Genomic DNA, 15814 nt, shown 5'->3' on the forward strand with positions numbered 1-15814 from the left:
TCCAAAGCTGCAACGCTATGTCAACATTGCGGCTTGGTCCACGGCGCTACCACTCTCTAAAGCTTTCGAATCTGCGGCAACCGACGACTCTCTGCCAGGAAATCCAGGTCGCAGCTTTGCCATGATCTGCCGATAGCTGCTCGTTATCAGACCGACTCCAGCCTGGCTGGCAATGGCCTCGACCACACCCCGATTCATACAGAACAGTGCTGTGCCAACGTCTGTAAATGCAACCACCGAGCCAACCCTCCTGGCAGCCAGTCAGTCAAGTACTCCGGCTCGAATATCGTCGCCACTGCCACCACCGCCTTCCAATCTACGCAATGCGCGGCCGGTTTCGACAGACTTCCTTTCGGACAAAGCAACCATTGCTTTGATTCGCCGCGTTCTGTGTGCACAGAATGCGGCCGATAGAGGCAGGAGTACGCCAGCGCCTATCGAGGAGTTGCTGCCGCCCCTGACTAGTCGAAATGACGTGGATCTACAGCTGTATGCTTTCATCTCCATCATCATAAGGGACTACGTACAGACGTGGTATACCAAGATCACGCCAGACGAAACGTTCGTCGCCGAAATCGTGCAGATCATTGCGCATTGCACCAGGAGCCTAGAGCAGAGACTACGAGAGGTGGATCTACAGAGTCTGCTTCTTGATGAGCTGCCTGAACTGCTTGATGCACATGTTCGAGGTTCGTTTATGGCAATATCCCGCAGATTTAATGGCCCACATCGTCATCATGCTTCGTCACAACCCTACCCTTCCTTTATCCTGGTCGACCCAGCATCCACTGGTGTGGTGATGCACATGGACTAATTCAAACTGCATAGCGTATCGAACTGCTAAGACTTCGGTGGCACGGTCCCCCGTTGAGACTAACCATCGCGAGATCTATCACGCGCTATGTCCCCTACCGGCTCTATCTCCGGGTTCCCAAGCGAGATGATCCAAGAAGCCTTCAGAGCCAGGCCGATAACGAGGTTGCATATCGCCAGCTACTAGTTCAAGGCGTGCTAGCGTTGCTTTTGCCTACTGAAGACTTGGAAAACGAGTGCCTAACCTCACTCGTTGGGCAGATATTTTCGGAGCTCATAATAGGCAACCTCTTCGTCAACAAACTCTCGGAACCATGGATTTTATGGGAAATCTTGATCATCATGACGCATCTGGCCGGTAAAGGAAATACATCGGACACAGCAGGATCGAGAAAGAATGATGGCACCACAAGAAACAATCAAATGGATGGCACTACTAAGGATCTGAGTTCAAAGCAACCCCGGGGTTTCTCTATCGGTAGAGCATTCTGGTCTCTGATTCAATGGGGATTCCTCGCTGTAAGCTTGATGCGTGCTTTCATCACGACAATCGCCCAATCCCGTTCGTTACCTCCAAGGCCGCCGCCCATCGCTGCCCGTACGCTTGGATCGAAGAGCCATGCCGATGGTCAGAAACAATATGATACACTTGCGGACCACCACTTCCTCCAAACGCCAGCCAAAGTGCCTATCGCACAATTCAGCTTATGGCCATGTCTTGCTAATCTACTCGAAATGGACGTCCGCATGCCTTGGCTCGGTGCAACCTTGTCATTGCTACAATGGGGAGCCGTGAGGCGGCCTGGGAAGGTCGCAGGCTACGATGGATTCATTGACAGGTAGGCAAAAACTCGTTTATTTCTTCTCTGCCCTCCACGAAGCCATATTATTTCATCACTCCGCATACACGACAAGTCACGGGACTTGGCCTCTTCCATTCAGCGTTCAGAAGCAGCCTTTTTCACGAGTGTCGAGAGCAGGCATGTTCACTCGACAACATATCTAAATTCCGTGTGGTTATGGATACGGTCAATTAAGTACGGCCGACGACGCTGAACAGCATAGTGCCCCTACTCAAGCGAGAGCGAGCCAACGGGATGCTGTGCAACACTCCTAGGCGGGGGATGTCAGTCTGGCCCATACCATTTGCACGGCTCAACTAGTCCTCCACCTGGCCTGCGAGCAAAGTAGAAGCGGACTGTCCAACCATCCTCGGGCCCCTCTTTCACAGCCAATAATCGGTTGATTTTGGAACATCGGCGTCCGATTGCTTGATAAACGGCGCGGGGCTGACCCGGACGAGCAGCCCTGACCATCCGCAAGTCTTATTTACGCGCCGAACTTCTATATCTGCAAGGGTCCAGTGCAACCCCCGGTCGATTCCATTGTCAGCATCGCTAGGCCGAATCTCTTGATACAACGTACCAGTACGACCCTATGCTGCCATGTAATTTACTATCTCACGCCTCCTCTAAACGCCCCACAGCGTGCCGTCGGCCAGGCAAAATACTGGAAGCTTTATTCCGTACCCCGGCAAGAGATCGTCCACTAAGTCCGCTTCGCAGCGCCTCTGCGTTGACTTGATCAGGACTGCTATGGAACATCAGACCACAGGAGCCCTGCCTCTCCCTTGGATAGCCTAACGAAGCCCGAACCTACCTCTTCTCAGCGGCCTGCTAGGCTTTCTGTCATTTATGACAGAGCAAGCAAGAAGGTCGCCGAGTGGCTTGACCCAACTCCATGGTACCATTCTTATTGTCAAGCTGATGGGGATGTGGCTCTGGTGCACTTCAGTTCCCCTTCACTGAGTACCTGCTTCTAAGCTTACGCCCCCTCATTATTTGTCTTGGTCTTGGTGGGAGGAGTCCTCTCCCTTGACCGTGGTTATGAACCGCCGACGAGACCTATCTTACACGAACACCAATGATGGGCGCTGCAGCTGTTTCAGCCGTAAGCCCGCCCCCTTGTCTGATCGAGCTTTGATGAAGCCATGCCCAAAGCTCTCTCATCAATATCTCCCGGCAAATGATTCAAGTTGTTCATTGCAATTGAAGCCTCGTGGAAAGGCTCGTTATTCTGTCCCACTATGCATTTCAGTGCCTACATGGACACACATTATCGAGCCTGACTGCGGTTGGATGGACTCGATACCGGTGCGACCTCCCATGCAGAAGTAATCTGCATCATCTTCCATCTGAACTGTGTGCACTCTTGGTCGTTATTGATCCCGTTGGCCTGACCCACGTCCCACGATGCGGGTGCAACCTAGCCCCCTCTTCTTCTCCTTGGCCCTTTTGACGAAGAGGGCCGGGTCCATATCCTTGGCTTTACACGGCAATATGTATTATCACAGTTCTATATTTGTGGCACGGTGGATTGCTGAATAAAGCGAGGTCTTCCTGACTAACACCCTTTTTCTGCAGATTACTCTGGCACTCCATTCAATCTCGACTCCTGGACCCTGCTCGATTGCCCCCGCTATTGCGCACGATTCGCGCAGCCGTGTTCCCCAACAATGCTCCAGGGACCCCTGGCCTTGTTGCACCCTCATCCGACGAGGAGCTGGCGGCCCTGCGTCGCCGGTGCGCTAGTGCCGTTTGGGCGCTTGTGCCGAAGATGGTGGGCAAGCTGTACTTTGGATCCTCGTCCCCTTCAGGGCAAGCTCCTCTTCTTCGTCACCACGACCAACCAGCATTAATAACACCAAAACCAAGATGACTAGCGGTAACGTTGACAAGACCAGTGTGAACGCTCATCATGGGCGGTCCGGACCGCCAATAACGTCTGTCGCCATCAGCAGTGAATCTGAAAGCCACAGCGCTACTCCGGGCAGTAGTAATAGTAGCTCTACTAAGGCGGGCCCGTTGTCTTCAGCGGCCACATCTGACCACGCCCGGCTTGCTCAACTGGGCAGCTCCAGTGGGGAGCAATGTAACGTCTGCTGCTAACAGCCGTGACCCCGTCAAAACAACAGCCGCTGCTCCTGGTGCTGGTAGTGCTTTCATAAAAGCCGGCGAAGCGGGCGGCGTTGCTCCTGCCGCAGCTTCTGTTATCAGCAAAGAAAGGCCATCGTCGGCAACAGTGGATGCCGGCGTCGATGGCTTTGCGCCTGAAGCAACGCCACTGCAGTGCCACGAGGACGACGACAGGATCTTATCCGAGATTGAAACGGGGATCCTGGATGTGTTCTCGGATGCCTACTGCAACAAGCACCTCATGTACGGTGTGCTCGAGCTGATCCTCGTGCGCCTTATGCCCGAACTGGCCGAGAGGGGCGTGATTGACCTCTGGGAAGAGAGACTTAGTTGAACCGAGCGTGCTATTATATCCATCACCATTAATAAATAAGGCTTCTTGTTTTATTACTTTTCCTGGGAGGGGCTTTGCCATGACGGCCCCAGGAGCATGGCAAATAGTCCCCCCAGTCTATAAAATACGGTTTGGTATGTATATACGCCCGCGTGCACGCAGATCTATTGCCTTGGGAGTAGAGAAGGAGGGTGGGAGGGTTGTTGAAGTGTGGGTGGTATGGTAGTACATTGCGAAGAGCCGCGCTGCTCGCCTGTGTCCCCCGGGAGAGCCTGGTTGGTCTGTCGTCTGTCCTCTCCTGCGCGCTAGATAGAAACGTCCCCTCTCCTCGCGGGGGGGTGCGACCTGGTGCGCAGGCGGGTTGGGTGTTGATGCTGTTGGTATGTTTCCGGTAAGCTCTGCATCGCTTAAAGCAGCCTTTTTAGTCATGCTGTCTCTGCTTTTTGGGCTGCTTGCTTGCTGTTGTTCGCGGTACGAATTGCCGGCCTCCTGGTATGTTCTCCATTGATACCCAACTGTAACTGTCGCCGCCTCGCCGCCTCGCCATCTCGCCATCTCGAAGCGATATTACCAACGTTCGAATTTTTTCCTTGATTTGTTTTGGGAAGAGATTTCGTCTGCTGTTCGTGTCTGTGTGTTTTCGTCATCATGTTTCAATTCGCCCTTTCGCCCCTGATGATCAGAACATATTCTCCGGCGTTTTTATTTCCGCATATCTACTACTTACACACGTACGCGCGTGGGTGCATGTGCGTGTGCATGAACCTTTCCTATCCTATCCCGCCTTATTTTCTTCTTCTCCCTGCCGGTTCCTGCCGGTTCCTTCCTTCCTTCCACGCCGCGGCACAGGGCTTATACGCTGCATGGGGGAGGGAAAGTTCCTAAACGATCACTATAGGTAAAAAGGCTTGCAGAGGTTGTGATACACTGCACTGTCCAGCGAATACTGGTCAAATATGGAAACCCTTGCAAGCTGTAGACACGTAGTATGCTGCTCTTATATGAAATCTATCGGTGCATAGTATCGGTGCAAGGTACAGGCGTCGCTTTGCTTTAATCCCACTCGCTAGAGTCTCTGCCAACTGCCATCGACGTGGGTCCATAACAGAATGAATGCATACAAACGCACGTGGTTTTGAAGCTCGAAACAGACCGGTGTACGGGGAAAATCATCTGGTCTGCTTAGTTTCTCCCCGGATAACCTGGTCCAGGTCAAGACGGCTGGTTAGCCTCCCCGCTGTCAGGGCTGCAGAAGTTGGTTTTGTGACGAAAGGTGTAAAAGAAACGTAGGTGGCGTTATAGCTCTCGTATAGGCATCCCTTCCTTTAGGGGGACCACCGGTCTGGCGAGAAAATCATAAACTATTATCCATGCAAGCTGCTCATTGTGTAAGCAGTCAGTTCTTATTGGTACCTGACCTAGGTATGCTCTGGGTTGGCCCTAATAGCTATACCCCCTTTCCCCTTTCCCTCTTTCTTTCCTTGCCCATCCAGCCAACAAGAAGACATGGGAAGAAACATGAAAAGCAAATCCGCGATTGTGTACAGATCATTGGGCCCGGCAGATAAACAAGTGATGCAAGATGGTTGTCCTTGCTAGATGAAACTAGAAAAAGGAAATAACAAACAATCGATGGAAAACCAATCCCGAAAACAGAACATGAAATCCTGAAACCCTGCCATGGCCCTTTTGTTCCTATCCGCTCCTTTCCCGCCCAAGGTCGTGTGTGTCCCTCTTCCCGTCTCCTCCTCCCTCGTGGCAGATTACGTGATCCGTCGGAGTTTTCCGCCCTTCTCAATGCAACAACAATAGCTGTAGGAAATGGTGAATCGATGTCGAGTGTTCGACTGAATGGCAAATATGCGAATAGGACGCAAGAGCTTTTTGGGTCCACAAATTGCGTGAGCTGGACAAGTCTTTAAATAAAGGGCGAAGATTGGAACGGAGTCGCTGGTTGTGTATGGCTCGAGCCATTTCATACAGTATAGGGGTGGTGACGATGAGGGTTTTTCGATTACGGTATGGCTCGATCGATCGCGCGCGATGGACCGGCAGAAAACGCGTGAGCGATGGGTATAGTGTAGGTTGCTTTGCAAACGTTTTGAGGTATATAAACTGCTGCTGCAGAATGGATCTCGTACTGCTGTGTACGTACGTCCGTCCGAATTGGCGTCGTGAGACTCTCGAGTCGTGTAGCCCTGTAATGTTGGCCCCTTGCGGGAAGAATATTTCTGGATGAACTTCGAAAAGCAAAGATCCATGGTCAAAGGTGCCCTTTCTAGGGGACTAATGCGACCATCATCTTGTAAACACGGAAAGAAAAAAAACAGGGGAAATGCCGGAAACGAAAACGCGCCTCGTATTCGAACTTGTGAGATTGGCGTCGAACGGGGCCACCAAGAACATGACCAGCTAGAGCCATGTTCGAACTCTACCCGGTCATCGTCGCCTCGTGTTTGATGTCGTCTGTTAAGCGGACAGGGACGGGCGTGACCTCGTTGTCTCCTTCTGGAATCCTCGACAGTCCCCCGAGAGGGGTGGAGGATGGAGTTACCTTGGATCCCTGCATCTGCTGCTGTAGGCCTAGCTTCTCCGTAAGGCGAAGGACGAGGAAGAGGTCGTCATTATTGACGAAGCCAGACTGCGTATTCTGCATCCAGTTCAGCAGAGTCCCAGCCGCACGACGAGCATCATCTTGGGAAGGAGATGTCGGCGAAGAGACCATTCCTCCAGCAGATCTCATTCCAAGGCTAGAGTTACTCCTGCTTCTGTGCAGCGTCTTGGGCGAGATTGCAGTGTCCATGCCGAAGGTCGGTGCTGCTATCTCGTGGGCTGGCGATTCTACAGCGGAAGGAGGTGCAGTTGCAGATAGACTGTAGCGTGGCGTGGGTGGCTCTGAAGACTGTACTTGATCGAAATCTAGATCCAGGGTTCCCAAAGTCTGACTCCTTGGTCGCTGCAGGTGGGAGCTTCCTGGAGAAGGCCGAGTCTGGTCGAACAACCCAGAGTCTGGATTCGGCGAGATGTGAACTGCGAAGCCGGACTGAAAGCGCTTCCTGAAAACGCAGAGCTCGAGGGATCGGTTACTGCGCTTGACAGAGATGTCGTGCTTTGTGAGTGAGGGTATTTATAACCGCTCGTTTCGAAATCCGTAAAGTTTGACGGTGCATCGTTCTCCTCGTTGGCCGATACAGGCGGCGAGCTCTGATCTGTGGGCGAATCTGGACTTACGCCTCCGGAGGCAGGCGGTATCGACAAGGTTGGAGAATCCCTCGACAGCCGGGTATTGTCTGGAAGCGCCGTCTCGGATGCTCTGCGGATCATAGAACCCGGTCCGATGTTCTGCTTCCTCTTGATCTTGTCGAGCCAGGACTGTGTGATGATCTTGGCGGGATTCTCTGAGCTCCCAGTGGTGGCGTGGAACGTGCGTGCCTTGGTCAACATATCTTCGTCGGAGAGCACGATCCCTTTCTTGAGTTGATTCCTCATCCAATTCACGAAAGTACGCTCCACGTCCACGTTCTTCCCCTTGATTCGCTTCACAGGAGAGCCACTGCGGTCTTCCTGGGACAGCCATCTGTCCTTATTCCGCAGGACCTTGGACACAGTGCTAGATTGGCGTTAGAATCGTTGAACTCTTTATTAACCTTAGTTGGCGCGTCGGTCTTACCTCCTTTCCACACCAAACTTGGCTCCGATCTCGGTCTGTTTACTTTTTGGGTTGTCCGCGGCGTATTGGCACATCCGTCTCCTGTCATCGTCGGATAGGGTTTTCCGAGGTTGTGAGGTTGTTATGGACGGAAGCTGCTTGGGAGTTTGCCTGATTGGCACCGTGGACTGGGCTGGAATGGCCACCGGCGGTGTGGGATAGCTCTGTCCCGGGTTCGTGTGAAGACTCGGCCAGTTTACCTTTTGGGCCTGCAGTATAGGCTGTGGATGATGTTGACTAGGGAATTGCAGCTGTTGCTGATGGTGGATTGGTGACTGGTGGAGTTGCGATGGCATCGGTGGTGGTGGCATATGACCGCCCCCAATGGACTCGGAGGGTAAGCCATGACTGGTGACTGGTGCCAAGTAGAAATTGTTGTTATATTCCGGCATCGACATCTGATTGTATGCATTGACATCAACCCAGTGATTGTTTGAGTAGGTGCTGTCCTGAGCAATCAGACTGTCCTGGTCCATGCCAGTCGAGCCTATCATGTTATGCATCCCGTAGGAACCCCCGTGTCAGAGGCTTTTCTGTATATGTCTCGAAGACGACAGTTCTGGGAAACAAGCCGCGCCAGTTTCTTCGACTCACACGTCGTTGAGACGATTATATCGAGGCCAGGCACCAGAGGTGGGTTCAGAAATGGGGTTAAAGCTCCGTAGACGGCTTCGCAGGCGGGAAGTGACATGCATACCAGACAACCAATTGGTTTCCTGAGGGGGGATATGCAGTGTTCAAGTACTAGGTTGGCAATACTCGTATGTGGTTAGAGGCTGCAGCGGTAGGGGTCTTTTGTCGGCAAGTCTCCCTAGAGAAACTCGGGAAGGAGGGTGTCCCGTAGCTGTCTTTAATGGCAGATGATGTGGTAGCAGTAGTGGTAGGAATAGTAGGGCTAACTTGGCGGGCTCGAAAGAATGGTAGTACTGTCAAGCTCTCTTGGGGGGGGGTGTTGAGTAGACTTGGGGAGGGAAGAGTTCCGCTTCGTTCAGTGCGAAAGCAGATCAGTGTCGAGCGACTGGGCGATTAGGTGCATGATGTAGCAAACCAAATTGCCATGCCAGATAATACCGAGACTTGAAGATACCAGCCGGCAAAGGAGATCTGCTGCAGGAAGTAGACGCCGCTATGCACTTTGATATGCCCAGGTCTTCTGATGGTTTGTTGTAGTATCCAGATGCACGACAAGAGGTAGACAATGTGGAAGAAGATACATGTACGCATGTATGTATGTATGTTTGCTCTATGCACCAACTGGAACCCGTCTCGCTGAGGGTTGAGACGAGGATGGCCCATTAGCACTCAAGGGTAGGTAGGATAGAGATGTAGGGGGGTGTGGGCAGCATCGATGTGGTAGCACAAGTACGAGACCCGTTGACCGGGGGGGGGGGTGGGCACTTGCTTGCTGGGTTTAACGGATGGGTCAAAGCAGCTAGCTCTTAAGAGGGAGAGAGAGAGAGAGAGAGAGTGTGTGTGTGTGTGTGGGCGAGTGAGAGAGGGGGAGACGAGAGGAGGAAGACTGAAAAGAGCTTGACTGGGGGTGGGTGTGGGAGCAGTAAGACGACAGATGCAACCCTCTTGGCCGAGCCGGGAGAGAAGACGGCCATACTTGAACAGTAACTGATAAGTTGTATCTCCAGCCAGAATAGGAACGTATCAGACCAAAGAGGGACAGACAGGGGACTGGATAGAAAAGTGAGTGAATGAGAAAGGGTAAGCGAGTGGCCGCAAAAGCCACACCTGACTCGGCATGTCGAAGTCAGGTCGAGACGGGACCGCAGAGTGACTTGTTACTGAGTCCAACCCGGTTGACGAAAAGAAAGCATAGACACACATGCATACAAACCTACTACTCTACTAGAGTCCTGAGCCCTATAGCAGATCCATAGTAAACATATCTTGCAGTATGTGTGCATCAACCTCAAACTCGAATATACTGGTTGTCAGAAATGACCAGTTACTTCAACAGGCTCCGGTGAAGCCATTTGTTTCAATGCTTGACCAGCGATTACTTGCTGCTGCTGAACCGTTCAATACATGCCGTGATGCCTACATACCTAACAGGCACACACAGGTTCCTTGATCCCTGGATACATACATAGTCTGGGGTTCACGCATTGATGTATCATCGACCGGTGACGGAGCGCTGCTCACTCCAAGGAGGGACAAGAAGTTGAAGAAGAGATAGACAGACAGACAGACGCATGCCGAGAACGACCGATCTCTTAGAGCGGGATAAATGGGCCGGGGTTTGATAATCTGAAGGAAAGCGTCAAAGAGGGCAGAGGTAGAGAGGTGTGTGCAACGACGGATGGAGATGGGTAGTAGTTTTGCGAGAACCACACTGCCTAATCCACTATCCCAGTCTTCCCTAAAAGCAACCTAACCAGGTCCAGAGCGAGAGGGTTGGATCAAAATGGACAGCAACCTCGGCGACGAACGGGATGTTGTAGCGAGCATGGCACACACACACATACACGCACACACGCACGCCTACCCTGCTGTGCGTCTCTTGAGAACTTGAACTCATTGCGAGCACGAAAAACCAATCGATCGACCTGTCGCTCTGGCTCTGGCACTCGCTCACCCAAAAGAAAGCGTACAACGGAAGGCCGATAAGCCGCCCACAAGCGGAATGAAAGAAATGATATCATGTGGATCAGTGGGACTGATGCCCGTCAAGGAACAGGACCTCATTTCATGGCGGAGAATTGTTTGTTCATTGGACTCGACATTTCCCACCCACACAAACCAGGGCTTGCACAGACTCGAGATATCTGATGGCTGCAGGTCCATCTCGCAGCAAATGACAACCCCGACTTGTCGACTCTATTGCTTTATAGGGTACCACCCCCCGGAATGCACAGCACTTGCACCCGGACCTACCACCACTGCCCGCCGGGCTCTGATTTATTATACTATCATGACGAGAAATGATGTTGTAGGCCATGCAATGTACGATGCGATGCACACCCATCTTTCTTCCCCTTCTACTACTATTAATTCTCAGGGGTGAGATGGATCATGCACGCAATACTTCATTTCTTTCCTTCTTCCCACTCTGTGATCCATCCGCCCGCCCCATTGATCAATCAATCAATTCCAGGATACTGTACTCCTCCTCCCTACCTCATAGCACCCAATAACTTACAAATCGCTGAGTGACTGACTGCCTGCCTGCCCACATGCACTGACCGACCCCATCCAAAAAACCCATGTCCGCTTTAGCTATGGTGGAAATCTGGTGACGGCTAACTAGCAGGGATGGCCCAGGTCATGCACCCTTGCTCGTTTTCATTCCAACTTCTGGACATGGCAACCCGATCTTTCTATTGGAAAGAGGTCGACGATACAAAAAACCTCACAGTCACGACACGACACTTGATGGGCCCCTCATCGATCCAGATAGTCGAGAAACACATCCACTTGGACTCGTATCACGCTCACTTGCACAATCAAGACTTACCCACGGCCAGATTGCCCTTCACCACTCCCAGACCACCTTGGCCATGCTGGTCCTCTATTGGAGGGGCCAGCAAGTCATTCGACTCCAAGGTGGCTTGTATTGCGACTAACTCCTCTGTTTGTCTGGTCCATTCACTGCTGCCAGAACAGATATGGGAATCTGCCAGCTGATCCTTCACCTTTTTTTTTACCTTCTTCCCTTGCTGACGAATACATGGACCGACATGCCCATTCGGTCTAAAATACACGATGGCGTACGGTTTCTGAACATCACCCCCACCAGTCATGTGTGCCACGCGGAATCCTGTACATGATGGTTTGATGTACGTAGACATGTACATGCCTTGCCTATCTACTTTATGTACATACATACACACTTACCATCAACCCGGCCCTGGTCCGTACCTAATGGCCTTTATATACACACGCTTTAGAATAAGGGCATGGGGGTGATAGGAGCATCGTGAGGCTTGTGCTTCTCCTCGCAGCTCCTCCACACACATCTCCCGCCCGCACTGGTCCAGCCCAGGCTTCTGGCCCAGGCTGCCAGCTCTGTTTCCTCGTCGGCTCGCACGCTCGTTGATTTGAAAACCTCTGGCCTACCAAGTATCGACGCGGCAGTCAATGGAGATCGGTCTTTGTCATACAGACCGACCAGGGTGAAGCCCACGTAGAGTGATTATGTATAATACATTGTACTCCAAGCCCCACGGATTCATTCGCCTACGACGACGCAACACAAGATTACACTTCGAACCTCAATTTGAATGAACCAATATTCGATATTGAAAATCATCTGAGTATACTCGGTTCGACCATCTGCGGCAGTCCAGGTCTGACCGGCAACATCGGGGCCCCCTCTCCCAAGCCCAGCAGCCCAGCTCTCTTTCTCTCTCGCGCTCTCTACTCATACCCAACGGCGATGTCGAAGAATCAGATGATTTCAGATCGTTGCCCGATTCTGCAAACCGCAGCACCTAGCGGTAAGGATCCATGGCACCAACAATAATACCCTGGTGCCCTGGCTTGGTCTAGTTGCCTTCTCACCAATCGCTCTCTCTCAATCTGCTCACATGTCTCGGTGATTATCGCATCCAGAGACCGAGGCAGAGCAGACAGAGCCCTTCTCCTCGCTTGGCTATTCTTGGTTCACATTCACACGAGGGCCAGAATGCAATAAGCAGTACACTCGAAACTAAAACATGGCCAACACAATCAGACCCCCATGGGCACATGGCGACCGACAATATATCATGCATTCAATTCAGATTTGTCATTGGCCATCGTTTTCCTGGATGCCGATACGGATACTAACCAACACTCATTGGACCAAAAAGGCAATGAGGCCCGAGCACGTCCATGCCGTGTCGCCGGCTCGTTTCCTGTTGGTCAGGCTGCCAGGGTTCCGTGACTATCAATGCCATATCGATACACCCACGACTCAGGCAGGGCTCTGGAAATTGCGATTGGTACCAGAGTACAGTAGGCGTATGCATGATTGATGTAGCTTCTTGACCGGGGGCTCGTAGGGGAAGGCACTCGACGCAGCTGTGGCTGCCGTTATATCATCGATGTGGTCGACGCCAACTAGGCTGGGCGTAGCTGATGTCGATCGACCGGGTTCGACCGCACACGCAGTAGCAATAGCAATAGGCGCGACAGGCGCCCCTTCCCTTGCCATGTCTGCTGTCTTGTCTGCCGATGGATACACTCTCTTTGTTAGGTCGGCAACTTTTTTCGTTCGAATGCGCCTCGGAGATATTCAGCATGCTCAGAAGGCTATCAATACCACAACGGCCGGAACATGCAAGCTCCCGTCAGCTTGCGTTGCCGGGCAAGCAAGTTAGCGGTAGTCCTTGGGGCCGCCCCCCATCGAGTGCGGGAAGGGCTTGTCGATCCCTAGCCGACGATTGAACGATAGCATGGACTTTATTGTGCACAGTACACGACAAGCCTTCCAGGAGCTAGAGGGGTGTAGTTACACACCAGTCACTTAGCTGCCTGGCTCGAGAAGCTCGGTCAGCTTTCTTGTAAGACCCAGGACCCACGGGAGTGCTGCCGAATGTCACCATGCTCGCCAGTTGGAAATCCCATCAGGCACAATATCAGATGGTGCAACGCTGTTACAGAAATGACGAAGATAACCCAAGATTTGGGTGAAGGCGGCTTTCACGATACAGTCGATGTACGGTTTCCACTCTACCACACCCATCGTCCGTTCTCTCCTCCCTCTCTCCTCTTGTCTCTTTGGCCACCCCCTGTACGGACGGAGTACCAGACAACTTTGTTGAAGGAACTCTTTCCGGCTGAACGTCTGTCAAGTTCAGCAACAAGGGACCCCAAGAGAGCGACCAGGGACGGCCCTAACAGGGGAGGGATCATCCATGTTGTAGCGGAATCCGGTGCGGACGGGTCAACGACAGCCCCCCTCCAGCCGCTCCTTGTCATCCATGCTACATACCATGTACAACCACCGTCTGTGCTCAATTAAAGCTCTGGAGCTAATAAAGAGCCCGTCCGAATTCATCCAGCCATCCATCCCTCTTCTTGACATCCCCCACCCCATTGCAGTAGCAGTGGCCAGCCAGGGGTCCCTCCCCATTGCGCATGCAGAAGGGGACTGCTCTTCAAGTCTTCAACTGCGAATGCTTGCTCGCTCGTGCCATGCTTTGCCGCATATTGCAACACTACCTCGCCATCTTTACCTACAGGATAGTTGCTGTTTTAGATGACGTTGCCACGACCAAGGAGAAGGCCGCGCGACTATCTCTTGATTGATAGGCGACTGGGGGAGTTGGCAGCATTCTGCGCATAGCAATCAATTACCCATTTCATACCTGGCCCCCCATGTCGCAGCGTGGCGTGGCGTGGTTTTGTTATTTGTAGTTACGTATTCTCAACCTACCTGCTATGACTGTATCGATTCCTGATGATATTCACCTCAGCAACGGAGCTTCTCGGCAGTCTGGTGGGTTTGGATTTTTTTTTTCTTCTTCTTCGTCATGAAAATTTCCACCGGGTCAAAAAGAACGCAAGAAAAGAGAGGTGTGATACGTCGACAGGAACAGGAGAGCCGCTAGCCCTTTTTTTCCTTTTCCTCCTTTGCTGGGGGAAGCAAGAGGGTGAAGAGGAGAAATAAGAAAGACCCAAAAACGTACGGCTGGGTTGATGACTGGATGGTGGGCCTGGGCGGTTAGGCATGTCTTGTGAATCGTCAACGTTAGGCACTAATTCGAGGCCTTCAGGCTACACCGCGAGACCGTTGAACAGAAACAAGTTACAAGACGAAACAAACTGTCGGGCATTTGTTAAACTGGGGTCCGGCTCTAGGCGTGCTTATGGCTTGCCTACCTTGCTACCTCGGGGCGGCAGAAAAGGTGGAAAGACAAATCAAAAAGAGCGAAATAAGAAACTTAAAGGGTGAGACATGGAGATCTTTCAACACACTACAATGCTATACCTGCCTACTTCGAAGAGTCATTAGCAAGACTCCAACATTGTCTGGAACCCGCAGTCCTATAGGTAGGTATACATACACTACACGGGCATGTCCAGTACACATTTGTTGCTCATGCACACGTGTATACTTACATATGTACGTACCGTATGGAGTAGGAGTAGCATGGCGCGCGAAGTATACTCTACGGGTTGCTGAGCGCCCGGTCGAGCGATCCATTTCTCGAGAGTGGTGAAAAGTACATACAGACGGACAGACAGATAGACAGGGCGCTTGATGCCTGCCCCGATCTCACTCAATCAATCAATGATTTTCAGGCACTTTTCGGGGTTCGTTTTAGCATCCCTGTCCTGTCCGGACTTCTAGCCTCTCCCCTCTCCTCCCAATACGCACAATCCTCGAGGGCGGCGGCGGCGTTAGGTACATACAACAGACAGTAGGCATGGAGTAATTCATTGCATGTGGGAAAAGCTAAGCTGCACTATGATGGACGGGACGAACAAACGATAAACCACAGTTTCAGCCCCATTGGCTGGACTGGGCTGGGGCTGGCTGGCTACAAGGCCGGTGAACAAAAGGCAAGCAGGCAAAGAACTATCCACTGAAGCCAGCCTGGTACGCGCCGAGTGCTCGAGCTGGGAAAAGCAAGGTTTTATTTGGGGCATTGTGAAAAGGGAAACAACTGCAAGGCATGGTCCAGTGGATCGATTTGATCCATCAAACCAGAGACTTCACGTGCCTTACCTTTTTTTTTTTTTTTTTTACCCCGTGCCTTGCGTTGCCCTACATTTGCTGATCCGCTCTCCAGGCTTTGGCCGCATTCGAAGAGGCCTTTCGGTTATGCAGGTCAAGGTGAGGCGGCTTTCCTGGGAGTGCAGCAGCCAGCCAGCCAACGACCAGCAGCAGCAGGAGCCTTTTGGGGTTGCCATTGCCTCCAAAGATGTGGCGCAAGTCTGGACTGCGTCCCGACCGACACCGTACAAGTAGTAAGAAGAATACATGTACATCAAACACACATGCCGCTGTGGGCGAGCGAGTGGGGTTTCGGTCCTTTGGGCATC

General features: G+C 52.2%; 3 protein-coding genes across 3 annotated transcripts; 2 read left to right on the forward strand and 1 right to left on the reverse strand.

Moving 5' to 3' along the window:
- Window positions 1-172: 172 nt before the first annotated feature.
- PG994_011030 (PXA domain-containing protein) lies at window positions 173-3511 on the forward strand (the record flags this gene model as incomplete). The annotated part of the gene is made up of 4 exons (XM_066862439.1): window positions 173-682; window positions 829-1652; window positions 3237-3432; window positions 3470-3511. The coding sequence occupies 4 exons, from the start codon at window positions 173-175 to the stop codon at window positions 3509-3511; spliced, it is 1572 nt and encodes a 523-aa protein (XP_066711549.1).
- A 16-nt stretch (window positions 3512-3527) lies between these two features.
- Window positions 3528-4122, forward strand: PG994_011031 (PXA domain-containing protein; the record flags this gene model as incomplete). Its single annotated transcript, XM_066862440.1, has 2 exons — window positions 3528-3555; window positions 3611-4122. The coding sequence occupies 2 exons, from the start codon at window positions 3528-3530 to the stop codon at window positions 4120-4122; spliced, it is 540 nt and encodes a 179-aa protein (XP_066711550.1).
- Window positions 4123-6553: 2431 nt separating this feature from the next.
- Window positions 6554-8325, reverse strand: PG994_011032 (uncharacterized protein; the record flags this gene model as incomplete). The annotated part of the gene is made up of 3 exons (XM_066862441.1): window positions 6554-7231; window positions 7354-7732; window positions 7793-8325. 3 exons carry the CDS (start codon window positions 8323-8325, stop codon window positions 6554-6556), a joined length of 1590 nt encoding a protein of 529 aa, XP_066711551.1.
- Between the last annotated feature and the right edge of the window lie 7489 nt (window positions 8326-15814).

The sequence above is a fragment of the Apiospora phragmitis genome (assembly GCF_038363925.1).
Source record: "Apiospora phragmitis strain CBS 135458 chromosome Unknown utg000010l:1.0-9815664.0:1.0-9183399.0, whole genome shotgun sequence".
Classification (NCBI taxonomy): Eukaryota; Fungi; Ascomycota; class Sordariomycetes; order Amphisphaeriales; family Apiosporaceae; genus Apiospora; species Apiospora phragmitis.